The sequence below is a fragment of the Peromyscus leucopus genome, chromosome 1 (assembly GCF_004664715.2).
Source record: "Peromyscus leucopus breed LL Stock chromosome 1, UCI_PerLeu_2.1, whole genome shotgun sequence".
Lineage (NCBI taxonomy): Eukaryota > Metazoa > Chordata > Mammalia > Rodentia > Cricetidae > Peromyscus > Peromyscus leucopus.
The window spans coordinates 41,650,342-41,677,365 of NC_051063.1; the positions used below are offsets into that span (position 1 = coordinate 41,650,342).

Consider the following 27,024-nt stretch of genomic DNA (forward strand, 5'->3'; position numbering starts at 1 on the left):
TAAAGCCTCAGGGAGACTGAGAAGCTCTGCAGAGGGAAGAGGGCTTGAATGATCACACCTGCAGTAGTTCCTAAGGACAGTCACACACCAAACCAGCTGGGATGTACCCCTTCTAGACTGCACGAAACTCACATGCACATGGACTCCTCCATCCCCAAACTTCCCCTTTGCCATCAAATGCATGAGTGTGGTCTCAGTTCCAAGCAGACAGTACAGAACTGCAGTTCTTTTGACTGAGGAACAATGGTGCTTGTGGAGATGCCAGGCTGGGTCTTAAAGTCCACATCACCTCCATTAATATGGTGAGAGCATCTTCTAATTCCGGGGATGTCTTCCTGGACAGGTGGATGGAACTGACCTGTCATTCTGTTCCAGATTCCCTCTTCCCATTGGTTCAGAGAGAGGAGAAGGCCCACACCTGTTTTCCCTCAGTTTCCCTGAGGAGAAACCTGCAGGCTTTAGTTTCACTTTCTCTTTCAGGTTCCTACTGTGACTATAAAAGCACACACACACACCAGAGCTCACAGAGCTGTCTCCCAGCCCTTCTCTGAGAGTCCAGTTGGTGTGCAAGTCCACAAGACAGCAGAGTTAGAAGACAGGATTCTGAGGAGCCTGTCCTGGTGAGAACCCAGAGAACTGCTGCCACCTTCACAGCAACCATGGGGTAAGGATTTCCCTGCTCTGCAGTTTGAGTGAACCCAGGACTCAAACATTTGCTTGTGTCCAGGTCTGACTGAGTCTGCTTCTGTTCCTTTGTTCTGTCTTCTGCCTTCTCTTTCTACTTCTGAAAAGGGAACAAGGATGCTGATTTTCCTGAGTGTCCAGGGACTCTGTTTATTGGGTGTGCTGTTGGCAGGGGCTGGATGGGTGTCAGCAAGCTGGCTTTAGTTTTAAAGGCTGTCTCAAGCATGAAGTTGGAAACTCCTGGGCAGACTTTAGCATGCTCATCTCACAGAGAGAGCCAGTTACCAAGGAGAACTTCGGGAATGGACAAGTTACTGCTCTACCTACTTAGCCCTCAAAGAGAGCAGCTGCTTAGAGTGTCCTCCTTCCCATCCCCTGACCCCAATCCTTCATTGTCCTTGAGATGTACCCATCAGATCCCCAAGGGACCTCATGAGATGCTGTTCACGGTTTCTGTGTAAGTACATATAACATATATATTCACTGAATATGCAATATATACTATATATATTCAAGAAATACTAGGCACCCAGTCTAATCTTATTTTTGTGAATGGCCCCAGGGTTTATGGTTTGAAATTGCCATTCAGATTAAAAGTGCCAGTCAGTGGAGGTGTTTGCACTGAATCTTTGCTACAGTGAGCCTCTCTTAACTTGGGGAATTTTCTTCTGACTTTATACATAGGACGATCAATTGTACATGAATATGGAGGCAGCTGACAGCTGTTTGGGAGTGGTGACATAGAACACAGAGTTCACAGTGATAGAAATATATAGAGCCGAAGTAAGTAGAGCCTGGAAAGTTATAGGACCTGTCAGGTGATGGTCAGTATCATAGAGTGAGTGACCCAGGTGCTTAAGTATTTGGTTTGCAAAGACGTTCCTGAAGAACGAGAAAGGCTGGAGATCTCCAACTTCACAGGCGATCCTGAGCAACCAAAGGGCAGTGGGATCCTGGCTGCTCTCTGTCCAGGTTACACACTTAAATGGCTCTTGCCTGTGTCCTGCTCAGCTTTCCTGCTTCATGGATTTATGCACTAGTGCATGTGCCTCCATCTTGGGGCACAGGTTCTGAGCAGGATCCTTGTGAGCCTCCCAACTAGGCAGATCTTCCTGGACAGCTGGTGTTCAGATTTCAGGTGATTTTAGCTGTCCTGCCAATGCCTTTATTTCCCATAGGGTTTGGGCACAATCTCTAATTCACTGTGCACTGCTGTAGGCAGGGAAGGCAAAGAAAGGCAGCATTGAATCTGATGCCCAGGTCATGATTAATCTGCCTACACAAATCTCTTCATTATTTCTAAGTGCTCTGTAAAAGAAGGAATAACCTTGCCGGGCGTTGGTGGCGCACGCCTTTAATCCCAGCACTCGGAGCAGAGCAGCGGATCTCTTGAGTTCGAGGCCAGCTGGCTACAAGTGAGTCCAGAAAGGCGCAAAGCTACACAGAGAAACTGTCTCGAAAAACCAAAAAAAAAAAAAAAAAAAAAAGAAGAAGGAATAACCATGCATTTGATTATTTCAGAGAGACAGAGACAGAGAGAAACAGGCAGAGACAGAGACTGAGAGGACAGAAAATTCTTATGCCTTTGTCTCTTTCTAGCCTGGCTCATCAAATATTACAGGTAAAGACCTGAGTCTAGTCACAATAGGGAAGCCTTCCCTGGGGCACCTTTGAAATATCCAAGTATTTGTGTCCAACATTAATGAACTGGACCAGGGCCACATGATTACTAACAGAGATAGAGACATTTCATTACAAAACAGCACTCTGAAAAATGAGAACAGACTAGTAAGCAGAGGGATAAGCCCAAAGAGCACTGGGCTGTGGTGATATATTGAGACCCCAAATATATTTTACACCCTAATAAACTCTTCTGGGTTCAGAGAACAGAACAGCCACTAAACAGACATAGACTCCAGAAAATGGTGGCACACATGCCTTTAATCATATCACTTGGGAGGCAGAGATTCATCTGGATCTCTGTGAGTTCAAAGCCACCCTGGAAACAGCCAGGCATCATGACTCACAACTGTAATCCCAGGAAGTGATGGCAGAAAGAAGAAAGGTATATAAGGCATGAAAATCAGGAACTAGAGCTGGTTAAGCTTTTAGGCTTTTGAACAGCAGTTGAGCTGATATCTATTTGGAAGAGTTCTCAGAGACTTCCAATCTGAGGAAACATGATCAGCTGAGGATTGGCAAGGTGAGGTGGATGTGGCTTGTTCTGTTTCTCTGATCATTCAGGGTTCAGCCCAATACCTGGCTCTGGTTTGTTTTTATTAATGAGAACTTTTAAGATTCCATGCTACACTGGGCCATGAGCCTCATTACAGTCAGGAGTTTCCTATGTCCCACGTGACCCACAGTCGGGACAATTCTCTCACCCACTCTCCTGCAGCCTTTTATAAAACAGTCACACAGAGGCTTAATATTATTTATAACTAACTTCTTGGCCATCAGCTCAGGTTTATTACTGACTAGCTCTTACATTAAAATTAACCCATAATTCTTACCTATGTTTAGCCACTTGGCATGGTAACTTTCCTCAGTATGGCCTTGTCAATGTCCTTCCTCTGTGTCTGGCTGGTGAATCCTGACTCAGCCTTCCTCTTTCCAGCATTCTCCTTGTCTGCTGATCCTGCCTATATCCTGCCGGGTACTGGCCAATCAGCATTTTATTTATCAACCAATCAGAACAAAACACATTCACAGCATACAAAATGACATTCCACATGACCATTTACAGGGCATGAACAAAGAGCCCTGTCTCTTCTCCAGGTTGGTACATCAAGGGCACGATGAGTATCCTCTGTCCATTCCTTGATGCCTAGGAAAGGAAGGGATACAGGTTTTCTCTGCAAACTGGCTTCCTTCATGGTCATTGATGCTGCTCTCTTGTGGTCTCAATCTGAAGCCACTTTCCTTAAGATCTGAAATGCCATAAGAAAGGAGGGAATGAGCATCAGATTTGCTTCCCTTGGAGATATCAAATGGTGCAGCTCAGAGGGTTGAGTGGGTCAAGGGCTTGGCAAGCAAGCATGAGGATTACAATCTCAGTGTTTCTGCTGAGAGAAGAGAGGGAACCCTTGGCTTTCCTTGTCCCAACACAAGCTGGTAAAGATGAGTGCCTAATGCTGTCCTCTGACCTTAGTATGCATGCCTTGACATTGGCCCCCATTATAAATACACTCCCACATACCCCCGTGCACACACATACACACACATGCACACACACACACACACACACACACACACACACACACACACGCACACACACAAAAATGCCCCCCCCACACAAGTCACACCATACTCACAGGAACACACACAGGAGTGTGCACACAAGTGCACAGAGGAGCACACACACACACACACACATACACACACACACACACAGATGCACATAAGCACATGCACACTCACATGCAAGCACAGGCATGTGCACACAGGCACACAAACACACATATCTATGCACACGCATGCACATGCACATACACACATTAGCATGTACACACACATATACACACACACTCAAAGTTATGGCTCAGACCAGAAAGACATCCTGACAATAGAAGAGTCATGTGGCCCTCTGCAAGTCAAGAAGAAACACCTTAAAAGTGAGGTAATATATAGGCAGGCAATTTAATCTGAGATTTATAATTTGCTAAGTTACAAGTAGCAAAGTTCTGTTGTGTAAGCCTCTGTGTACATAGTTATTTTTTTTTCCTGTGGCAGCCTAGACAGAAGGGCTCAGCCATGCATTCAGTGTTTGCCCCTTGGGTCTTTATGTAATTAAATCCTCATGGCATATATGTCCTTTTTCTCTTACAGGAGTACTCATGCTAGCACAAAAATATGTCGATTGTTTTAGACTATAGTGAGTCTAATTCTTTGTTTTTGAAAACGCTTTTATTATTGTAGCATCTTGGGACTTTTTTTTTGGTTTTTCCAGACAGGGTTTCTCTGTGTAGCTTTACGCCTTTCCTGGAGCTCACTTGGTATCCCAGGCTGGCCTCGAACTCACAGAGACCCGCCTGGCTCTGCCTCCCGAGTGCTGGGATTAAAGGCGTGCGCCACCACGCCTTCTAATCTTGGGACATTTTATACAATTTGAGATTTATAGCTTCATTTCAAAACTGTCATGTGCCTATGAATTGGGATTACATTAAATCTATGCTTCTTTGGTTAGTTGTATTATCTTAGTGATAAGGTGAAGACTGGGTGTCCTCTTAGGGTGCTTAGTTGCCTTTTAAAAGAACTTAGAAATGGACTGAAAAGAGAGTTCCAGGATAATTTATTGCAGTTTTCATGGCAAGCCCCAGGGCAAGCAAGTTGTCAATCTCAGTAGACGCTCACAATAGGAGAATAGAGAAGAAAAGGGCTATGGGATACGCATGTATATTGTGTTGAGCCTTCTTGACCTACAGCAACAGATTATACAAGCAGACACATGGCTGGGAAGGGAGCTTTAGAGGAGAAAGAAAGGACAAGTATGGGGGATGGGCAGAACACTCCTACCTTCCAGGTCAGGGCTCAGAAGGCAGGCAGGCTCAGCCCAAATTCAGGGCAGCTGCTAGGCATTGCACTACATTGAGAAGACACTCTGGGAAAGAAAATTCATTACCTCACTGAAGGGAGAAGTATTCCTCCTAACTTTTTAGTGTGGATGAAAGTAAACTTGCCTTTCCAGGGCAGATCATTAGCCAGATCAAGGACCTCCCCAACATGAATAGCTCTTAATGGAGGAGACATGGACAGGTCTCCATGAGTTGCAGATTTTATCCCAGAGTCTAGGAGGTAACAGCTTTCCCTTCAAGGGCCTTTGGTGAACAATATGAATGCTACCCTGCCTCATTAATACAAATTATCATTCCACGACTTTCTATTTTAATTTCTTTTAGATGATTGTCCACTTTTCTGTGTTCATTGTTTATGTACAACTTTTATGCATCCCTTGGGCAACATGGACCCTTCTCCAACTTCCTCTCACCTTCTCTGGTGCAGTGACTGATTTCTACACATTCAACAACCTTTTGTGTGTCATTTCACACTTCCATTACCATTCTTCAATGACTGATTACAGTGATAGAGACAGAGTTTCCAGTTGCCAACGGCTAAAAAAATGTGTGAGGACTAAGGCTAGAGGTGTGCCTGTTCAGGGTAGCAGGAACTGGAGGCAGTGGTCAAGAAGGAGGCTACATCAGCTGATGAATGTCAGTTCCAGTGCTTAGATCATTAAGGGGAAGAATGACAGTTGTCCATGTGTCATTGCAACCACCTCAGTTTCCTCACTTGTTCTCCTACTGTACTTGTGTAAGATGTACATAGTGAAAAACCCGATGAAGGAGAAAGCTGAGTTTTGCACTGACTGGGAAGCTTTTCATGAATCTATACTCTTTAGAGGTAAAGGTGGAAAACACTATTCTGACCAAACATCACATCATTTCAGTCATGGTCCTTTTCCTGTTGCATGCACTACATGATCCTCCAGTCAATAAGGTTTAGATAACTTCTGCATTGAAAACTTGTCAAATGAAAAGAAAGAGGATTTGAGTTGGACAGAAGGTTTCTAGACTAAGGTGAATTTTAATTCAGGACTCAGTGTGCCAAAGCTCACAGTCACACAAAGCTTCCATGGAGTCAATGGTGGTTTTATGTTCTGATCTTACAGTATAGAAACTGATGTTAATGCTCCACAGAAGGTGGTTTCCAAAAGATTTATTGTGGGATTATAAGTGGGAATTTCACTGAAAGAAAGAAGACAAAGTTCCTTTTCAAAACAGTTCTCAATTATGTGTCAACATTCATTTGGGGACACATATCAGATATTTATATTATGATTCATAACAGTAGCACAATTACAGTTGGGAAGTGGCAATGAAATAATTTCAAGTATGGCAGGCACCACAAGATGCTTAAATCTATTAAAGAGCTGCTGCACTAGGAAGGTTGAAAACCACTACAGTCAAATAAAATTGGGACCTAGAGGAGACAGGTTGTCAATAGTCACTAGTGCATTGTTCATAACATTCATGGATGGAGGCATGAGGTGTGGGTGAGCAAGCCTGAACAATACACTGATCCATGAGATGTCTAGATGGCTGTCTGTTTCCATTAGCCTACCCTTATTGCACAATGCTAGTGTGCTCAGCTATGGGTAAGACCTAAGTGCACAGCACACTTGTATTCTACTATTCTTGGCATGGCCAGGTGAAAAGTGAAGACCGCTGGTTTAAGCACTATGGCATCTCTGGTCTCTGGCAGAGACAGCTACCAACAGGACCAAGGGCCTTTTGCCTTCTGAGCACAGATTGGTCTCCAAGCTGCTTGCTTTTGGGTTACTACCCTGACTGACTAGATTCTATAGGTGGTTCTCTGAGACAGGAGTAATACATAGTTGGAATTACTTGTATTGCTCTATAGGGAAACAAAAAAGGCATGAAGTTCTATAAGCATCTTTAAAAGAAAGGGATTCTTTGTAACCATAAGAGGGGAGAGCTAAATGACTTATGCTCTGGAAGCTCACCAGCTACATTGTACAAAGATAAAAGTTCTAGAGAAGAGTCATATCTCCAGTGTCACAGGGCAGAGAGCATGTCCATTAGTTGTACATCATTCCATGGAGAATAGCTCCTTGTTGTGTCTAAGATGAAATAGGCAGACCACCAGTGACTTCTCCACAGTCAGTGTTTACCACACAGACAGGTCCTGTTTATGTCAGCTCAGGTGTCATAAACTTGTACACATAGTCCTCAAAGACATAATGAAATGGAGAATAAAATTTTAGAGTTCCAAACCTCAGATAAGGACTCTGACATGTATGTTTGTATGCCTGTATCTGTGTAGCAATTTCCAGTCTTGACTGAAAGGATTGACTTACAACCTAAGATTGTAAATACAGGTACATGTACATTCATGTACAGGAAGTCTTTGACAGTACAAATAAACAGAGATGAGAGATTGATTAAAAAAATCAAGAAATTCTACAGAAACAAATGGTCAGACTTTCAGGAAATCAGGAAGAATACTGTGAAATGCGTTTAGCTTGGCATTAATTGGCAATTTCTGCTCATTGCTCACATAACAAATCACCTGCTTCCTTCACACAGAGAGAATGCTGAAGGTGATCAGGTCAAGGAGAATCTGATTGAACTGAATTGTCACTTCACATGGAATCTGTTGAAAGACTTTGACATACCTGATTTGGAAATGAGGATCTCTGAGGAGCTTGAATTTCTAGACAGCAAAAACCAAGTGGGGATGTTCAACCTCAGGGCCTATGTGAAACACCTGAAAGGCCAGCATGAGGAAGCCCTGCAGAGCTTGAAAGAAGCAGAAGCTTTGATCCAGGGAGAGCAGTTGGGCCAGAGAAACCTGGTGACCTGGAGCAACTGTGCCTGGGTGCATTACCACATGGGCAGCCTGGCAGAAACCCAGGCCTACCTGGACAAGGTGGAGAACACTGGCAAGGAATTGGGCAGTTCATTCCGCTATAATATGGGGTATGCTGAGACGGAATATGAGATAGGCTGGGTCTATCTGAAGAGTGGACGAGACAATTATAGACCAGCCAAGTACTGCTTTAAAAGAGCTCTGAGTGTGGATCCTGAAAACCCTTTATACAACCTTGGCTATGCAGTTGCAGCCTATCACACAGACATTCATGATGATAATATCTCTCTAGAACCACTAAGGAAGGCTGTCAGTTTAAATCCAGAAGATCCGAATATTAAAGTTTATCTTGCACTGAAGCTTCAGGATTTAGGAGAAGCAGCTGAAGCAGAAACACACATTGAAGAAGCCCTGAGTAGCACATCCTGCCAACACTATACATTTCGATCTATAGCCAAGTATTACCGAAGGAAAGGCTGCATAGACAAGGCTCTCCCTCTGTTACAGAGGGCCTTGCAGGAGTCACCTGCCTCTGGCTACCTGCATTACCAACTAGGGCTCTGCTACCATAGACAAGTGATGCAACTGAGAACATCCCCCGATAAGCCGGCCCAAAGGCAGGCGGCACAACAGGCCGTTCTTGAATTTCAAGAGACTGTGAAACTCAGGCCCAGATTTGAGATGGCTTATGTTTGCATGGCTGAAGTTCAGGCAGAAATTGGCCAACATGAAGAAGCAGAGGCAAATTTCAAGAAGGCCTGAACATGAAGAAACGGTACAGGAATCTTGAGTGTCACAAAGAGCAGGATATTCATTTACGCTATGGCCGTTTCCAACACTTTCATCGGAAATCAGAGGATGAGGCGATCACCCACTTCTTAATAGGTCTTCATCTGAAAGAAGAAACCTTTGTCTGGAAGAAACTACTTGCAAGGTTAGAGAGAATGGTCACAAGACGTGCTCGCCTGCATGTTCGAATTGTGGAGAGCTATTGCTTGCTGGGCTTCATCCACAAACTGAAGGGGGACAAGGAATCGGCCCTGCAGTACTATGAATTGGCTCTGCGGCTGTCTGGGGAAGTGAACCGTAAGTTTTGAGTGCAGCTGACCTCTGTGAAGTGAATGTATTCATAACTAAGGGTTCCCGGCCTCCTTTCCAGTTTCTTTCTCCAAACAATTTTCACCCCTCATTGTGGTGTCTATAGGGAACTTGCACCCCACTGCACCTGCTCACTTACTGACCAGGACTGACCCCTACTGATCTGCAGTCCCTTGAGCTGTGGGATCCTAGGACTTCTTTTCCTTATGTCTGTGTCTTGGCAATGCAATCTTCCATCCTCTGCCTGCCAGTGTCCTGAACAAAAGTCTTGTCCAAGGAAGCTTTTACTGTAGGTCAGCAGATACACTTAGTACAGTGCAGTGTCAGAGAAAAACAACTGAACAAAGGGGAGAGTTTGAAAGCTGAGAGGTCTCAACTTACTACAGAATCATTCATGGCTAATAAGAGTCTTAAGTTTGGGGAAAGCCAAGCAGAAGAAACTTGCCAGGACCTTACAGACAGAAGATGATATAAGATTTGTGTAGATTTTCTGTGCTATTGATAGTGTGTTATATGTGATGTTTTCCCCTCAAATAAAATATATTCAGTAAAATTGCTTGAATCACAAAGTCTTCCAGTGTAATTTGTTGACAGATTGGAAAGGATATCCCTTCAGTGTCCTCAAGAAGGCTTGGGATAGCAGAATCATCTAACAGAAGTCTAGTGGCAGGCAGGAAGGAAAGTTGTGCACATAAACCCTGCAAGGGATCTTGTAAAGATGAAGGCTATATTTCATTCTCCACATTATGGGATAGTAATGGCGACTGATGCTGCCTTGCTACCTGACAGCTGCTGTTTATCATTGGGGATTATGTTGCTAGGGATGGGTTTAGGGTTCATTCACCTGATATTTGGGGAAATACCTCTGGTATTTTTAATAGGTGTTTCTTTGATAAGCCAATATCATGTTTATTTTATTCAAATAAAGAAAACTCTCAGGATTCATAATACTGCTCCCTAATAGTCTCAATGGATGCTGAGGAAGAGTAACTATGGGAACAAATGATGGGTTGGAGAAGGAAGGATTAGGAGAGAGCAGGAGGACACACAGTTTGATTCACAAGCTGGGTTCTGGGAACTTAGCAGACTCTTCCTGGAGAGCATTTTCACACGTGCCCAAGGGGACACAGCTTTACTAGGTTTTTCAAGGAATGATATGTGGGTCAGACACTGGATGTTTCAGACACCTGGGTGTCCTGTTGTCACTAAGTTTCGTCCTCTTCACTTACTTCCATGAGAGTTGTAGTCTGGAGGATCTAAACTAGAGAGCATAAATGTTTAAATTTCTCCCCTTGATTAAAATGCCTTGTGGTTCCTAGGTCCTGGGCTCAGCAAACCCAGCATGCACCCATGTGCACTGTGTCTGCTGACCCACACTGCCCATGCTCAGGAGCACTTCCCCATCCTCTGCATCTCCTCTCTCCTTGTTCCTGCTGTTTAGCTGTCCTGTCAGCTCTTTTGGGTTTTCTTTGCTCTTCCTTATCCCCTCTGAGTATAGTCTCCTTTTGTTATCCTAGTCATCCCATTCACACAACTTCATGGATGAAACTACAGCAAGATGAGGTGTGGCCTCCACAGCTGTGCAAGGAACAAGATGGGTGGCACAATACATACAGAGAGAGAGAGAGAGAGAGAGAAAGAGAGAGAGAGAAATGAGAGAGAGAAAGAGAGAGAGAAAGAGAGAGAGAAAGAGAGAGAGAAAGAGAGAGAGAAAGAGAGAGAGAGAGAGAGAGAGAGAGAGAAAGAGAGAGAGAAAGAGAAAGAGAGAGAGAAAGAGAAAGAGAAAGAGAAAGAGAAAGAGAGAGAGAAAGAGAGAGAGAAAGAGAAAGAGAAAGAGAAAGAGAGAGATAGAGAAAGAGAGAGATAGAGAGAGAGAGAGGAGAGAGAGAGAGAGAGCCTATGAACATTAAGTTAATAAAGTTAAGGAAAACCACTGTGCATTTATGTTTATGAGCATCAGGCTACAGCTAGTAACGTCCTTATTAATCAAATATAGATTGTGTGTACTTAGTTACCATTACTGTTCCAAATGTTCTATTGTGACCTGAAAGTCAAATGTAGGACAAATGTCTACAAACCTGACTTTCCGTGAACTGACAATGAAAACTCCATAGCAAAGTTGGAGAAGCAGGCAGTAAATGTGGATCAATGGCCTAATTTGTGTTCATGCTTGTTATGGCCTTAGCAGGAAATCATCCTGGGATCACCCCCCAGTCACTGCCATGCTTTCCTTCAAATATAATTTTGTCAACTGGCACAGCAATTTTTCCAGTGCATGCTAATGTGACAGAAGTACCAGAACACTGATATCAACCTGGGGGTGGTGTGGGCCGTGACCCCCAGCTACTGGATTTGTTCCTGAAGTGATAGGCAGCCAGGTCAGTAAGACCTAATCTGTGTAGGCTTAAGATAACAGATTTTTAAAGAAAAGTGATGGCTTTGAACAAGTCATAGGTATTTGTATGGAACACCTTCCCAAATGCTACATATTTGTGCCATGTCAGCAGACATGTGTTAACATCTCTCTGCACCCTACTGTGAACAGATTATACATAATCACATTCTTTTCCCATGTCTTCTTTTGCATTAGGAAGACACTGGCCATCATCTTCTCTAGAGAGTCAGCAAGAAAAATAGGTACAATGTAAAAAGGATACTGCACCTGGGGCCCCTCACCATACACCTGAAACATGGCCTGGAGCCTCAGCTGAGTCCCAGTTCAATAGTCATGCAATTTCAAATTGATAGAGGATGCCTAGGATCATTTTGACCCATGTTCAAACCCAGGTACACATCATAATCACCTGAGAATTCTGATTTGTTTCATTGATTGATTTTATTTTTCTCAGACAGCATTTCTCTGTGAAGCAGTCCTGGCTGCAACTCACTCTGTAGACCAGGCTGGCCTCAAACTCACAGAGATCTGCCTGCCTCTGCCTCTTGAGTGCTGTGATCAAAGGCATGTGCCACCACCACCTGGCTTGATTGATTGTTTCAAAACTGATTTTAAATCTGATTCTGGGGTGTGTTTATTTGGACTATCCAAGAGCCTGAGCACAATTCATTTAGATGTTCTCTAATGATTCTAACATGCAGTGAAGATTTAAATCTGCCAGCCCATTCTAATCACTCACTACTGAGCCAGGAATATCGAAGCCAGCAGAGGTGCCATGGTCTTTCACAAAATGTCAGTCTCATGCAGGTACTTTGGATAACTGAGATGGGTCTGATAGCCTATACAGACACATCATTTCCTGAAGGTTTCTTTATTTTCCAGTTCCCGTTTGTCTCTGCTCTGTGCATTCTACACACACACACACATACACACACACACACACACACACACTCACTCACATGTAATCAAAAATACATGACCGTAGGCACATGCACCCACATACAGTTATCTATTTGTTTCTTCTCTTCCTAACACTCTTTGGCCAGCATCATAAATGGTTCCATTTATTACAGAGACAAAGGGGGAAGAGGTGAAATACCGGCCTGTGCCTAATTGCACAGAACCGGTACCAATCATATTATAGCAGTAGGGGAAGAATCCCTTTTGGTCCTCTGCTTGCCATGGACTGTAGGGATTTGGAAAAGGAAACACTCCAATATATTTCCATGAAGTATTGTGCTCAAATGTGATTGGCTTTCACATGCATGTACACAGAGCATTGTCTTTTACCCCAAACATGAGCCAATGATGTTTTAGAAGCTGACCTAGTTATTAGGATTGTTTCCTGACAAGCAGCATTCTACCCACTGTGCGATAATTTCATGGAGCTTAAATGATAAGCAAGGATAATTAGTAGGAGAGTGTGAGCAGACCACTTTAGAACACTCACTCTATGCAGTGAAGGAATGAAAAATGAAAACCTTCCTGTTCTTCTCTGTTTCACCTTTTTGAAGATACAGCACAGAAACACAAAAAATATTAGGTCCAGCCTATATTGTTTGCTCCAGGTTCTGCAGGAGAGTCTAGCAACCAGCTGAGGATTCTAATCTGAGGAATATTCAATGAATCTAAGCACACTGAGTTCTATAGACCATTCACTTTATTCTTCTATGGTGATTCTATCTACACAGTTTCCTTTCTGCTCTCTTATTTAGCAACTCATGGTCCCTCCTGCTCTCAGTCCCTTCTGCTGTTCTTTCATCATTCTACCTAGTTCTTTGCATCTCCTTCCTCATCTTTGTTCTCCTCCATCAACCCTCTTCTTCCAGTGCTCTCAGAGAATCAGTATTTATACCCACACAGTAATTTTTTGGTAAAACAATGCTGGCTTGAATTTTTCAGGGTCTCAGAGACAGATGATAAGGACCCACACATAAAGCAATTAATTGTCAGCTTCCAATTATAACCCAAAAGGGGAGTGACTATAGGGGAGTTCTCTGGTAGGGTCAACTAAAGGCTAAGATCATTAGGGAATTTATGTGCTCAAACTATAATCTAGAAATGGTGAGGTACAATGTTAGGGGTCAGTAAGTCACAAGAAAGTAAACTGTCTTTGGTGCCACTTTTCCCACTCATCCCAGCTGCAGCTGCTTTCTGATAGGGAGGGGGACATATGTTAGGTGGCTAAGCAACCTATGTCAGAGAAAATCTAGGAATAGCACCTGGCTGAGGAGGAAGAAAAACTTAATTTGCAAAAGAAAGAAGCTTGGCACCTATTGTCTGGCCTGGAGGCAATCTCCTTGGGTCAATGAGAAGTAACTACCTTAACTCAGGAATGTGAGCTGTAAATCTCCTAAATTAGGGTCTTGTGTAAATAACCTGGGGTGAAGATAAGGGGTTGAGGATTTAATTGTTAGGGGTCCTTTTCTCTATCTGTGAGTGAGATGAGCTAATCTTCCTTGCCTCCACAGAGGTACAAATCTCCACACAGCCACAGCTGAACATCTCATTTACACAGCTCTCTCCCCAGACAGCCCTTTACACAGTTCCTAGGCACAGCCCTCTACATAGCAGCAGCTCCTTCACACAGCTCTCTCTGTCACACTCACTCACACACGTTCTTCTGACAGATTTTTCACTCACTGTTTACTCACCCTTTCACCCACTCACTCCCTCACACTTTCCTCATGAATCTTCATCACTCTCTCACAGCACACACACACACACACACACACACACACACACACACACACACACATCCACACACACACCACTCACATTCTGGACAAGTATTAGTTACATTTTCAGGGCCCCACCCATTCTCACAGCACAGATAAGTCACATAGCTTCTCTTAGGATAGTAATGTCACATTGACCCATGCATGCAGCTCTAAGTTGGTGAGGGGTCTAAGACATTACATGATTGGCTGAACCCTGTGTGGTCAGTGCACATGAAGAAAGGGAACACTACAAGACTATGTCTTGATGTAAACAGCCTGATCTTGATGTAGCAATAAATATCACTGGGAATTAGTCTTTGTGTATTCTCTGTAGGAGCAGATTAATCTGTTTTGGACTTGTTCTAAGTTCTTTGCAAAATGAGTTAAAGGCTATCATGGATACCGAACACTGTTACTTTCCTGTGTCAGTAAAGAAGAATACTCTGGGAATATTACTGTTCATAGAATTATACAGCTGAAACAGAAATCCACAGCTAAATGTGTGCCCGAAATGTAAAACACACTACCAAGGCACCATGGAAAGCACCGCACAGCTGTTCTTATTAGGGATGCATACCCGGGGCATCTGTGAAAGTTACAAAGAGAACGGAACTGGTTTCCACAGCCAGTGACCCCATGACTTTGCCAAGTGAGACCCCCATTAATAACATACACATCTGCTGGGTCGACTTGTCAAACACTGGTTGTCACCTGTCATATACTGCCATGGCCCTCAGCAAATGTGTCATGACATAATGTGAAGGTCACAGTATAACCCTACAGATTTAATTCTCTACACCAAGGATTCTGGTGACTGATCCCAGGAGGCAGATTTTATGAGAAGCATTTAAACTGTGTCACACACCTAACCACCACACAGACACATACCTCCATATTCTTCATAATTAAACTTCACTGGGAATGTGGCCAAGGAGCCCCCATCTCCTGCTGGTGACAGCTGATTGAGGTTTAAGGATAAAACTCTCTGGTCAGGGAATATTTCATGAGAGTTTATCATTCTATCAGGAGATGGAATTAGATATTTAAGTCCCTTTCAATGATTTTCTTATATTTGGAGGAGTGAGGGATGAGCTATATTTGGGGACACAGCAATGAATGGCCAGGGTAAAGAAACAGACACCAATATGGCTGAGAAAGTAGGTTACCAAGAAAACAAGACAATAGACCAAGGGGCCAGATGTTGGCCTGGACCAATCTGAGCCCCACCTTCCGCAGTTCCTACACTGGTCTCACCTTTAGCATAGGATAGCATCAAGGCTGTGAATACAGCATTCTCTGGAGATTCTATGCTTGGCTCTTGTTTATGTGGCTGTGACTGTTGGCCAGAGACCTTTACAAACAGACACCTCAGTAGAAGGTAACAGAAAACAAGACTCCATGACTGTAGGCTCTGGGAAATTGGCCTAGTTAATGAAGGGTAAACTCCTAAAGCCTCAGGTAGACAGAGAATCTCTGCAGAGGGAAGAGGACTTGAATGATCACTCCTGCAGTAGTTCCTAAGGACAGTCACACACCACACCAGCTGGGAAGTACCCCTTCCAGACTGCACAGAAATCACCTGCAGATGGACTCCTCCATCCCCAAACTTCCCCTTTGCCATCAAATGCATGAGTGTGGTCTCAGGTCCAAGGAGACAGTGCAGAAGTGCAGTTCTTTTGACTGAGGAACAATGGTGCTTGTGGAGATGCCAGGCTGGGTCTTTATCTCCACATCACCTCCATCAACATCCTAACAGCATGTCCTGGTGCCAGGGACGTCTTCCTGGACAGCTTGATGGAACTGACCTTCTGTTCCAGATTCCCTGTTCCCATTGGTTCAGAGAAGAGAGGAGAAGGCCCACACCTGTTTGCCCTCAGTTTCCCCGAGGAGAAATCTGCAGGCTTTAGTTTCACTTTCTCTTTCAGGTTCTTACTGTGACTATAAAAGCACACACACACACCACAGCTCACAGAGCTGTCTCCCAGCCCTTCTCTGAGAGTCCAGTTGGTGTGCAAGTCCACAAGACAGCAGAGTTAGAAGACAGGATTCTGAGAAGCCTGTCCTGGTGAGAAACCAGAGAACTGCTGCCACCTTCACAGCAACCATGGGGTAAGGATTTCCCTGCTCTGCAGTTTGAGTGAACCCAGGACTCAAACATTTGCTTGTGTCCAGGTCTGACTGAGTCTGCTTCTGTCCCTTTGTTCTGTCTTCTGCCTTCTCTTTCTACTACTGAAAAGGGAACAAGGATGCTAATTGCCCTGAGTGTCCAGGGACTCTGTTTAATGGGTGTGCTGTTGGCAGGGGCTGGATGGGTGACAGCAAGCTGGCTTAAGTTTTAAAGGCTGTCTCAAGCATGAAGTTGGAAACACCTGGGCAGACTTTAGCATGCTCATCTCACAGAGAGAGACAGTTACCAAGGAGAACTTCGGGAATGGACAAGTTACCACTCTACCTACTTAGCCCTCAAAGAGAGCAGCTGCTTAGAGTTTCCTTCTACCCATCCCCTGACCCAGCTCCTTCATTGTCCATGAGATGTACCCAGCAGATCCTCAAAGGACCTCTTGAGATGCTGTTCACGGTTTCTGTGTGAGTACATATAACATATATATTCATTGCATATACAACATATACTATATATATTCAAGAAATACTAGGTACCCAGTCGAATCTTATTTATGTGAATAGCCCTGGGTTTTTATGTTTGAAATTGCCATTCAGATTAAAAGTGCCAGTCAGTGGAGGTGTTTGCACTGACTCTTTGCCACAGTGAGCATCTCTTTACTTGGTGGATTATTCTTCTGACTTTGTACATGAATATGTAGGCAGCTGACAGCAGTTGGGGAGTGGTGACATAGAATACAGAGTTCACAGTGATAGAAATATATAGAGCCGAAGTAAGTAGAGCCTGGAAGGCTATAGGACCTGTCAGGTGATGGTCATTATCATAGAGTGAGTGACCCAGGTGCTTAAGTATTTGGTTTGCAAAGCGGTTCCTGCAGAATGAGAAAAGAAGGAGATTTCCAACTTCACAGGGGATCCAGAGCAACCACAGGGCTGTAGGATCCTGGCTGCTCTCTGTCCAGGTTGACCACACAAATGACTGTTGCCTGTGTGCTGCTCAGCTTTTCTGCTTCAAAGACATATGCACAAGTTCATGTGCCTCCTTTTTGGGCACAGTTTCTGAGCAGGATCCTTGTGAGCCTCCCAATTAGGCAGATATTCCTGGACAGCTGGTGTTCAGATTTCAGGTGATTTTAGCTGCGCTGCCAATGCCTTTATTTCCCTTAAGGTGTGGGCACAATCTCTAATTCACTGTGCACTGCTGTGGGCAGGGAAAGCAAAGAAAAGCAGGATTGAATCTGATGCCCCAGGTCATGTTTACTCTGCCTACACAAATCTCTCCATCTTTACTAAATGCTCTGTAAAAGAAGAAATAACCATGCATTTGATTATTTCAGAGAGACAGAGACAGAGAGAAACAGGCAGAGACAGAGACTGAGAGGACAGAAAATTCTTATGCCTTTGTCTCTTTCTAGCCTGGCTCATCAAATATTACAGGTAAAGACCTGAGTCTAGTCACAATAGGGAAACCTTCCCTGGGGCACCTTTGAAATATCCAAGTATTTGTGTCCAACATTAATGAACTGGACCAGGGCCACATGATTACTAACAGAGATAGAGACATTTCATTACAAAACAGCACTCTGAAAAACAAGAACAGACTAGTAAGCAGAGGGATAAGCCCAAAAGCACTGGGCTGTGGTGATATATTGTGACCCCCAATATATTGTGCATCCTAATAAACTTATCTGGGTTCAGAGGACAGAACAGCCACTAAACAGACATAGATGCCAGAAAATGGTGACACACATGCCTTTAATCTTATCACTTGGGAGGCAGAGATTTATCTGTATATCCTTGAGTTGTAAGCCACACTGGAAACAGCCAGGCATGGTGTCTCACGTCTTTAACCCAAGGAAGTGATGGCAGAAAGAAGAAAGGTATATAAGGTGTGAGGACCTGGAACTAGAGCTGGTTAAGCATTTAGGTTTTTGAGCAGCGGTTCAGCTGAGATGTATTTGGATGAGATCTCAGATGCTTCAGTCTGAGGAAACATGATCAGCTGAGGAATTGGCAAGGTGAGGTGGCTGTGGCTTGTTCTGTTTCTCTGATCATTCAGGGTTCAGCCCAATACCTGGCTCTGGTTTGTTTTTATTAATGAGAACTTTTAAGTTTCATGCTACACTGGGCCATGAGCCTCATTACAGTCAGGAGTTTCCTGTGTCCCTCCTGACCCACAGTCGGGACAATTCTCTCACTCACTCTCCTGCAGCCTTTTATAAAACAGTCACACAGAGGCTTAATATTATTTATAACTAACTTCTTGGCCATTAGCTCAGGCTTATTACTGACTAGCTCCTACATTTAAATTAACCCATAATTCTTACCTATGTTTAGCCGCTCGACTTGGTACCATTTCTTAATATGGCCTTGTCAATGTGCTTCCTCTGTGTCTGGCTGGTGACTCCTGACTCAGCCTTCCTCTTCCCAGGATTCTCCTTGTCTTCTTATCCTGCCTATACTTCCTGCCTGGTTAGAGGGCAATCAGCATTTTATTTATAACCAGAGCAACACACATTCACAGCATACAAAATGACATTCCACATGACCATTTACAGGGCATGAACAAAGAGCCCTGTCTCTTCTCCAGGTTGGTACATCAAGGGCACTTTGAGTATCCTCTGTCTATTACTTGATGCCTAGGAAAGGAAGGGATACAGGTTTTTTTGCAAACTGGCTTCCTTCATGGTCATTGATGCTGCTCTCTTTGTGGTCTCAATCTGAAGCCACTTTTCTTAAGATCTGAAATGCCATAAGAAAGGAGGGAATGAGCATCACACTTGCTTCCCTTGGAGATATCAAATGGTGCAGCTCAGAGGTTGAAAGGGTCAAGGGCTTGGCAAGCAAGCATGAGGATTACAATCTCTGTGTTTTGCTGAGAGAAGAGAGGGAACCCTTGGCTTTCCTTCTCCAAACACAAGCTGGTAAAGATGAGTTCCTAATGCTGTCCTCTGACCTTAGTATGCATGCCTTGACATTGGCATCCCTTATAAATACACCCACACAAACACACACCCCCCCACACACACATGCACACACACACATGTCTTGCACATACACACAGGAACACACACAGGCGTACACACAGGTGCACACATATGTGCAAACACGCATACACACACACACAAACATGCACAGATGCATGTAAGCACATGCACACACACATGTAAGCACAGGCATGTGCACACAAGCACATATACATGCATGCACATGCATGGACATGCACACACACAGATGATTGTGCACACACACACACATGCACACATACACATACACACACACACACACTCAAAGTCATGGGTCAGACAGGAAAGACATCCTGTCCATGGAAAAGGCATGTGGTCTTTGCATGTTCTTCAGGAAGAAACATCTACTAGGTAAGGTAATATATAGGCAAGCAATTTAGTCTGAGATTTATAATTTCCTAAGTTACAAGTAGCAAAGTTCTGTTGTGTAAGCCTCTGTTTCCATAGTTTTTTTTTCCCCCTGTGGCAGCCTAGACAGAAGGGCTCAGCCATGCATTCAGTGTTTGCCCCTTGGGTCTTTATATAATTAAATCTCCATGTCATATATGTGCTTTTTTCCTTACAGGAGTACTCATGCTAGCACAAAAATATGTTGATTGTTTTAGACTATAGTGAATCTAATTCTATGGTTTCGAAAACACTGTTATTATTGTAGCATCTTGGGATATTTTATAGGATTTGAGATTTAAAGCTTCATTTCAAAACTGTCATGTGCCTCCGAATAGGGATTTTATTGAATCTGTGGTTCTTTGGTTAGTTGTATTATCTTAGTGATAAGGTGAAGACTGGGTGTCCTCTTAGGGTGCTTAGTTGCCTTTTAAAAGAACTTAGAAATGGACTGAAAAGGGAGTTCCAGGATAATTTATTGTAGTTTTCATGGCAAGCCCCAGGGCAAGCAAGTTGTCAATCTCAGTAGACGCTCAGAATAGGAGAATAGAGATGAACAGGGGTATGGGATACGCATGAATATTGTGTTGAGCTTCTTGACAGACAGCAACAGATTATACAAGCAGCCCCATGGCTGGGAAGGGAGCTTTAGAGGAGAAAGAAAGGACAAGTATGGGGGAATGGGCAGAACAGTCCTACCTTTCCAGGTCAGCGCTCAGAAGGCAGGCAGGCTCAGCCCAAACTCATGGTAGCTGCTAGGCATTGCACTACATTGAGAAGACACTCTGGGAAAGAAAATTCATTACCTCATTGAAGGGAGAAGTATTCCTCCTATCTTCTTAGTGTGAATGAAGGTAAACTTGCCTTTCCAGGGCAGATCATTAGCCAGATCAAGGACCTCCCCAACATGAATAGCTCTTAATGGAGGAGACATGGACAGGTCTCCATAAGTTGCAGATTTCTCCCATAGTCTAGGAGGTAACAGATTTCTCTTCAAGGGCCTTTGGTGAACAATATGAATACTACTCTGCCTCATTAATACAAATTATCATTCCATGACTTTCTATTTTAATTTCTTTTAGATGATTGTACACTTTTCTGTGTTCATTGCTTATGTACAACTTTTATGCATCCCTTGGGCAAAATGGACCCTTCTCCAACTTCCTCTCACCTTCTCTGTTGCAGTGACTGATTTCTACACATTCAACAACCTTTTGTGTGTCACTTCACACTTCCATTACCATTCTTGAATGACTGATTACAGTGATAGAGACAGGGTTTCCAGTTGCCAAAGGCTAAAAATGTGTGAGGACTAAGGCTAGAGGTGTGCCTGTTCAGGGTAGCAGGAACTGGAGGCAGTGGTGATGAAGGAGCCTACATCAGCAGATGAATGTCAGTTCCAGTGTGTTACTGGACTGGACATTGTTAATATATATATAATGGAGTTTTTATCTGAATCTGTCAAATGTTAATGGACTAGACACCATTAATGTAATTTTTGGCCGTATATATTGTATATACTTATTGGATAGGTTTTCTTGTATTTATAAGATTTCTTTAATTTTAGACAAAAAGAGATGCCTGTGGTGATATTGTGTTCCCCAAAATATTGTGTACCTTAATAAACTTATCTGGGGTCAGAGAACAAAAAAGTCCCGAGTTAGGCAGTGATAGCACACGCCTTTAATCCTAGCATTCCAGAGACAGAAATCCATGTGGGATCTCTGTGAGTTCCAGGCCACATTGGAAACAGCCAGGCATGGTAACTCATGCCTTTAATCCCAGAAAGCAAGCCTTTAATCAATCCTAGGGAGTGATGATAGAAAGCAGAAAGGTATATAAGGCATGAGGAGCAGAAACTAGAAGTATTTGGCTGGTTAAGCATATGGCTGGTTAAGCATTCGATTGGTTAAGCTTTCAGGCTTTGAAGCAGCACAGTTCAGCTGAGATTCATTCTGGATGAGGTGAGATAGCTGTGGCTTGTTCTGTCTCTCTGACCTTCCAGTATTCACCCCAATAACTGGCCTCGGGTTTGAATTTATTAATAAGAACTTTTAAGATTCCTGCTACACCAGTGCTTAGATCATTAAGAGGAAGAATGACAGTTGTCCATGTGTCATTGCAACCACCTCAGTTTCCTCACTTGTTCTCCTACTGTACTTGTGTAAGATGTACATAGTGAAAAACCCGATGAAGGAGAAAGCTGAGTTTTGCACTGACTGGGAAGCTTTTCATGAATCTATACTTTTTAGAGGTAAAGGAGGAAAAAACTATTCTGACCAAATATCACATCATTTCAGTCATAGTCCTTTTCCTGTTCCATGCACTACATCGTCCTCTAGTCAATAAGATTTAAGGAAGTTCTGCATTGAAAATTTGTCAAATGAAAAAGAAATGGATTTGAGTTGGACAGAAGGTTTCTAGACTAAGGTGAATTTTAATTCAGGACTCAGTGTGCCAAAGCTCACAGTCACACAAAACCTCCATTGAGTCAATGGAGTTCTATGTTTCAATCTTACAGTATAGAAAACTGATGTTAATGCTCCACAGAAGGTGGATTCCAAACAATTTATTGTGGGATTATAAGTGGGAACTTCACTGAAAGAAAGAAGACAAAGTTCCTTTTGTTTGGCAGTTCTTAATTATGTGTCAACATCCATCTGGGAGACACATATCAGATATTTATATTACGATTCATAACAGTAGCAAAATTACACTTATGAAATATCAATGAAATAATTTTAAGTTTGGCAGGCACCACAAGATGCTTAACTCTATTAAAGAGCTGCTGCACTAGGAAGATTGAAAACCACTATGGTCTAGTAAAATTGGGACCTGGAAGAGAGGGTCCATCAATGGTCGCTAGTGCATTGTTCATAACATTCATGGATGGAGGCATGAGGTATGGGTGAGCAAACCTGACCAATTGACTGATTCATGAGATGTCTAGATGGCTGACTGTTTCCATTAGCCTACCTTATTGCACAATTCTAGTGTGCTCAGCTATGGGTAAGACCTAAGTGCACAGCACACCTTTATTCTACTATTCTTGGCATGGCCAGGTGAAAAGTGAAGACAGTAGTTTAAGCACTATAGCATCTCTGGTCTCTGGCAGAGACAGCTACCAACAGGACCAAGGGCCTTTTTGCCTTCTGAGCACAGATTGGTCTCCAAGCTGCTTGCTTTTGGGTTACTACCCTGAAGCTAACTGACTAGATTCTATAGGTGGTTCTCTGAGACAGGAGTGATACATAGTTTGGAACTACTTGTACTGCTCTATTGGGAAACAAGAAAAGGCATGAAGTTGTATAAGCATCTTTAAAATAAAGGGATTCTTTGTAACCATAGGTGGGGAGAGCTAAGTTGACTTACTCTCCAGAAGCTCCCCAGATACATCGTCCAAAGATAAAAGTTCAGGAGAAGAGTCGTATGCCCAGAGTCACAAGGCAGAGGGCATGTTCATTAATTCTGCAGCAGCCCATGGAGAACAGCTGCTTGTTTGAGATGAAATATGAAGACCCCCAGTGACTTTTCCTCCATAGTCAGTGTTTACCACACAGACAGGTCCTGTCTATGTCAGCTCAGGTGTCATAAACTTGTACACATAATCCTCAAAGACATAAGGAAATGGGGAACAGAATTTAGAGTTCAAAAACTGAGATAAGGTTTCTGACATGTACGTTTATGTGCTTGTATCTGTGTGGCAATGTCCAGTCTTGACTGAAAGCATTAACATACAACCTAAGATTGTAAGTACAGGTACATGTACATGCATGTACAAGAAGTATCTGGCAGTACAAATAATTAGAGATGAGAGACTGTTTTAAAATAGTCAAGAAATTCTAAAGGAACAAAATATCAGATTTTCAGGAAATGAGCAAGAATGTTGTGAAATGTATTTAGCTTGGAGTTAATTGGCAATTTTGTATCATTAACAAATCACCTGCTTCCTTCACACAGAGAGAATGCTGTCAGTGATCAGGTCAAGGCAAATCTGATTGAACTGAATTGTCACTTCACATGGAATCTGATGTTGGAAGACTTTGGCATACCTGATTTGGAAATGAGGATCTCTGAGGAGCTTGAGTTTCTAGACATCAAAAACCAAGTGGGGATGCTCAACCTCAGGGCCTATGTGAAACACCTGAAAGGCCAGCATGAGGAAGCCCTGCAGAACTTGAAAGAAGCAGAAGCCTTGATCCAGGGAGAGCAGTTGGGCAAGAGAAGCCTGGTGACCTGGGGCAACTGTGCCTGGGTGCATTACCACATGGGCAGCCTGGCAGAAATTCAGACCTACCTGGACAAGGTAGAGAACACATGCAAGGAATTGGGCAGTCCCTTTCCCTATAGAATGGAGTGTGCCGAGATGGAATATGAGAAAGGCTGGGTCTATCTGAAGAGTGGACGAAAGAATTATATACCAGGCATGGAGTGCTTTGAAAGAGCTCTGAGTGTGGATCCTGAAAACCCTTTATACAACCTTGGCTATGCAGTTGCAGCCTATCACACAGACTTTGATGACAAGAATATCTCTCTAGAACCCCTAAGGAAGGCTGTCAGGTTAAATCCAGAAGATCCGAATATTAAAGTTTATCTTGCACTGAAGCTTCAGGATGTAGGGGAATCAGCTGAAGCAGAATCATACATTGAAGAAGCCCTCAGTAGCACATCCTGCCAACACTATACATTTCGCTCTATAGCCAAGTATTACCGAAGGAAAGGCTGCATAGACAAGGCTCTCCCTCTGCTACACAGGGCCTTGCAGGAGTCACCTGCCTCTGGCTACCTGCATTACCAACTAGGGCTCTGCTACCATAGACAAGTGATGCAACTAAGAACATCCACTGATAAGCCAGCCCAAAGACAGGCGGCACAACAGGCCATTCTTGAATTTCAAGAGATTGTGAAACTCAGGCCCAGATTTGAGATGGCTTATGTTGGCATGGCTGAAGTTCAGGCAGAAACTGGCCAACATGAAGAAGCAGAGGCAAATTTCCAGATTGCGCTGAACATGACGGAACTATACAGGAATCTTGAGTGTCACAAAGAGCAGGATATTCATTTACGCTATGGCCGTTACCAAAACTTTCATCGGAAATCAGAGGATGAGGCGATCACCCACTACTTAATAGGTCTTAAACTGAAAAAAAAAAACTTTGTCTGGAGGAATATACTTGGAAGGTTAGAGAGAATGGTCATAAGACGTGCCGGCCTGCATGTTCGACTTGTGGAGAGCTATTGCTTGCTGGGTTTCATCTACAAACTGAAGAGGGAAAAGGAATCGGCCCTGATGTGCTATGAATTGGCTCTGCGGCTCACTGGGGAAGTGAACCGTCAATTTTGAGTGAGCTCACCTCTGTGAAGTGAATGTACTCATAACTGAGGGTTTCCGGCCTCCTTCCTGATTTCTTTCTCCATCCTCTTTGTCACCCCTCATTGTGGTGTCTATAAAGAACTTGCACCTGCTCACTTACTGACCAGGACTGACCCCTGCTGATCTGCACTCCCTTGAGCTGTGGGATCCTAGGACATCTTTTCCTTATGTCTGTGTCTTGGGAATGCAAGTCTTCCATCACGGCCTGCCAGTGTCCTGGACAAAGAGGTATTCTCTAAGGAAGCTTTTACTTTAGGTCAGCAGATACTCTTAGTACAGTGCAGTGTCAGAGGAAACCAAGTGATCAAAAGGGAGAGTTTAAAGGCTGAGAAGTCTCACCATACTGCAGAATCATTCACGGCTAATAAGAGTCTTAAGTTTGGGGGAAGCCAAGCAGGGGAAACTTGCCGGGACCTTACAGACAGAAGATGATATAAGGAGACTTGTGCACTTATTCTGTGCTATTGATAGTGTGTTATATGTGATGTTTTCCCCTCAACTAAAATATATTCAGTAAAAATCCCTGAATCCCAAAGTCTTCCAGTGTAATTTGCTGACAAAATGGAAAGGAAATCCCTTCAGTGTCCTCAAGAAGGCTTAGGATAGCAGCATCAACTAACAGAAGTCTAGTGACAGGTAGGAAAAAAGTTCTGCACATAAACCCTGCAAGGGGTCTGTGTAAAGATGAAGGGTATATGTCATTCTCCACATCATGAGATAGTAATGCGACTGATGCTGCCTTGCTACCTGACAGCTGCTGTTTATCATTGGGAATTAAGTTGCTAGGTATGTGTTTAGGGTTCATTCACCTGATATTTGGGGAAATACCTCTGATATTTTTAATAGGTGTTTCTTTGATAAGCCAAAAACATGTTTATTTGATTCAAGCAAAGGAAAACTCTCAGGTTTCATAATACTGCTCCCTAATAGTCTAAATGGATGCTGAGGAAGAGTAATTGAGGGAACAAATGATGGGTTGGAGAAGAAGGATTAGGAGAGAGCAGGAGGACACACAGTTTGATTCACAGGCTGGGTTCTGGGAACTTGGCAGAATCTTCTCTTCCAGGAGAACATGTTCACACTTGCCCTAGGGAACACACCTTTACTCTTTTTTTCAAGGGATGATATGTGGGTCAATCACTTGATGTTTCAGACTCCTGGGGTGTCCTGTTGTGACTAAGTTTTGTCTCCTTCACTTACCTCCATGAGAGTTGTAGTCTGGAGGACCTAAACTAGAGAGCATAAACGCTTAAATTTCTCCCCTTGATTAAAATGCCTTGTGGTTCCTAGGTCCTGGGCTCAGCAAGCCCAGCATGCACCCATGTGCTCTGTGTCTGCTGACCCACACTGCCCATGCTCAGGAGCGCTTCCCCATCCTCTGCATCTCCTCTCTCCTTGTTCCTGCTGTTTAGCTGTCCTGTCAGCTCTTTTGGGTTTTCTTTGCTCTTCCTTATCCCCTCTGAGTATAGTCTCCTTTTGTTATCCCAGTCTTCCCATTGACACTACTGCATGGATGAAACTACAGCAAGATGAGGTGTGGCCTCCACAGCTGTGCAAGGAACAAGCATTTGTGCCACCACACACACACACACACACACACACACACACACACACACACATACACACACACAACACAGAGAGAGAGAGAGAGAGCGCTCATAAAGTAAATACATTAAATTAGTAAAGTCAAGGAAAAACACTGTGCATTTATGTTTTTGAGCATCAGGCTACAACTAATAAGGTCCCTATTATTAATTAAATGTAGATCGTGGGTACTTAGTTACCACTACTTTTCCAAATGTTCTATGGTGACCTGTAGGTCAAATGGAG

The 27,024-nt window shown here is 43.5% G+C and overlaps 2 protein-coding genes across 2 annotated transcripts; both read left to right on the top strand.

The window, feature by feature from the left end:
* Nucleotides 1-423: 423 nt before the first annotated feature.
* On the top strand, nt 424-9,298 carry LOC114684575 (interferon-induced protein with tetratricopeptide repeats 1-like). Its single transcript, XM_028859108.2, is given in 3 exon segments — nt 424-664; nt 7,791-8,827; nt 8,830-9,298. Coding segments are annotated over 3 exon segments (1,383 nt in total). The 5' UTR covers nt 424-659; the 3' UTR covers nt 9,171-9,298.
* A 6,924-nt stretch (nt 9,299-16,222) lies between these two features.
* LOC114684569 (interferon-induced protein with tetratricopeptide repeats 1-like) lies at nt 16,223-25,629 on the top strand. Its single transcript, XM_028859103.2, has 2 exons — nt 16,223-16,395; nt 23,781-25,629. The coding sequence occupies exons 1-2, from the start codon at nt 16,391-16,393 to the stop codon at nt 25,162-25,164; spliced, it is 1,389 nt and encodes a 462-aa protein (XP_028714936.1). The 5' UTR covers nt 16,223-16,390; the 3' UTR covers nt 25,165-25,629.
* Nucleotides 25,630-27,024: the final 1,395 nt, after the last annotated feature.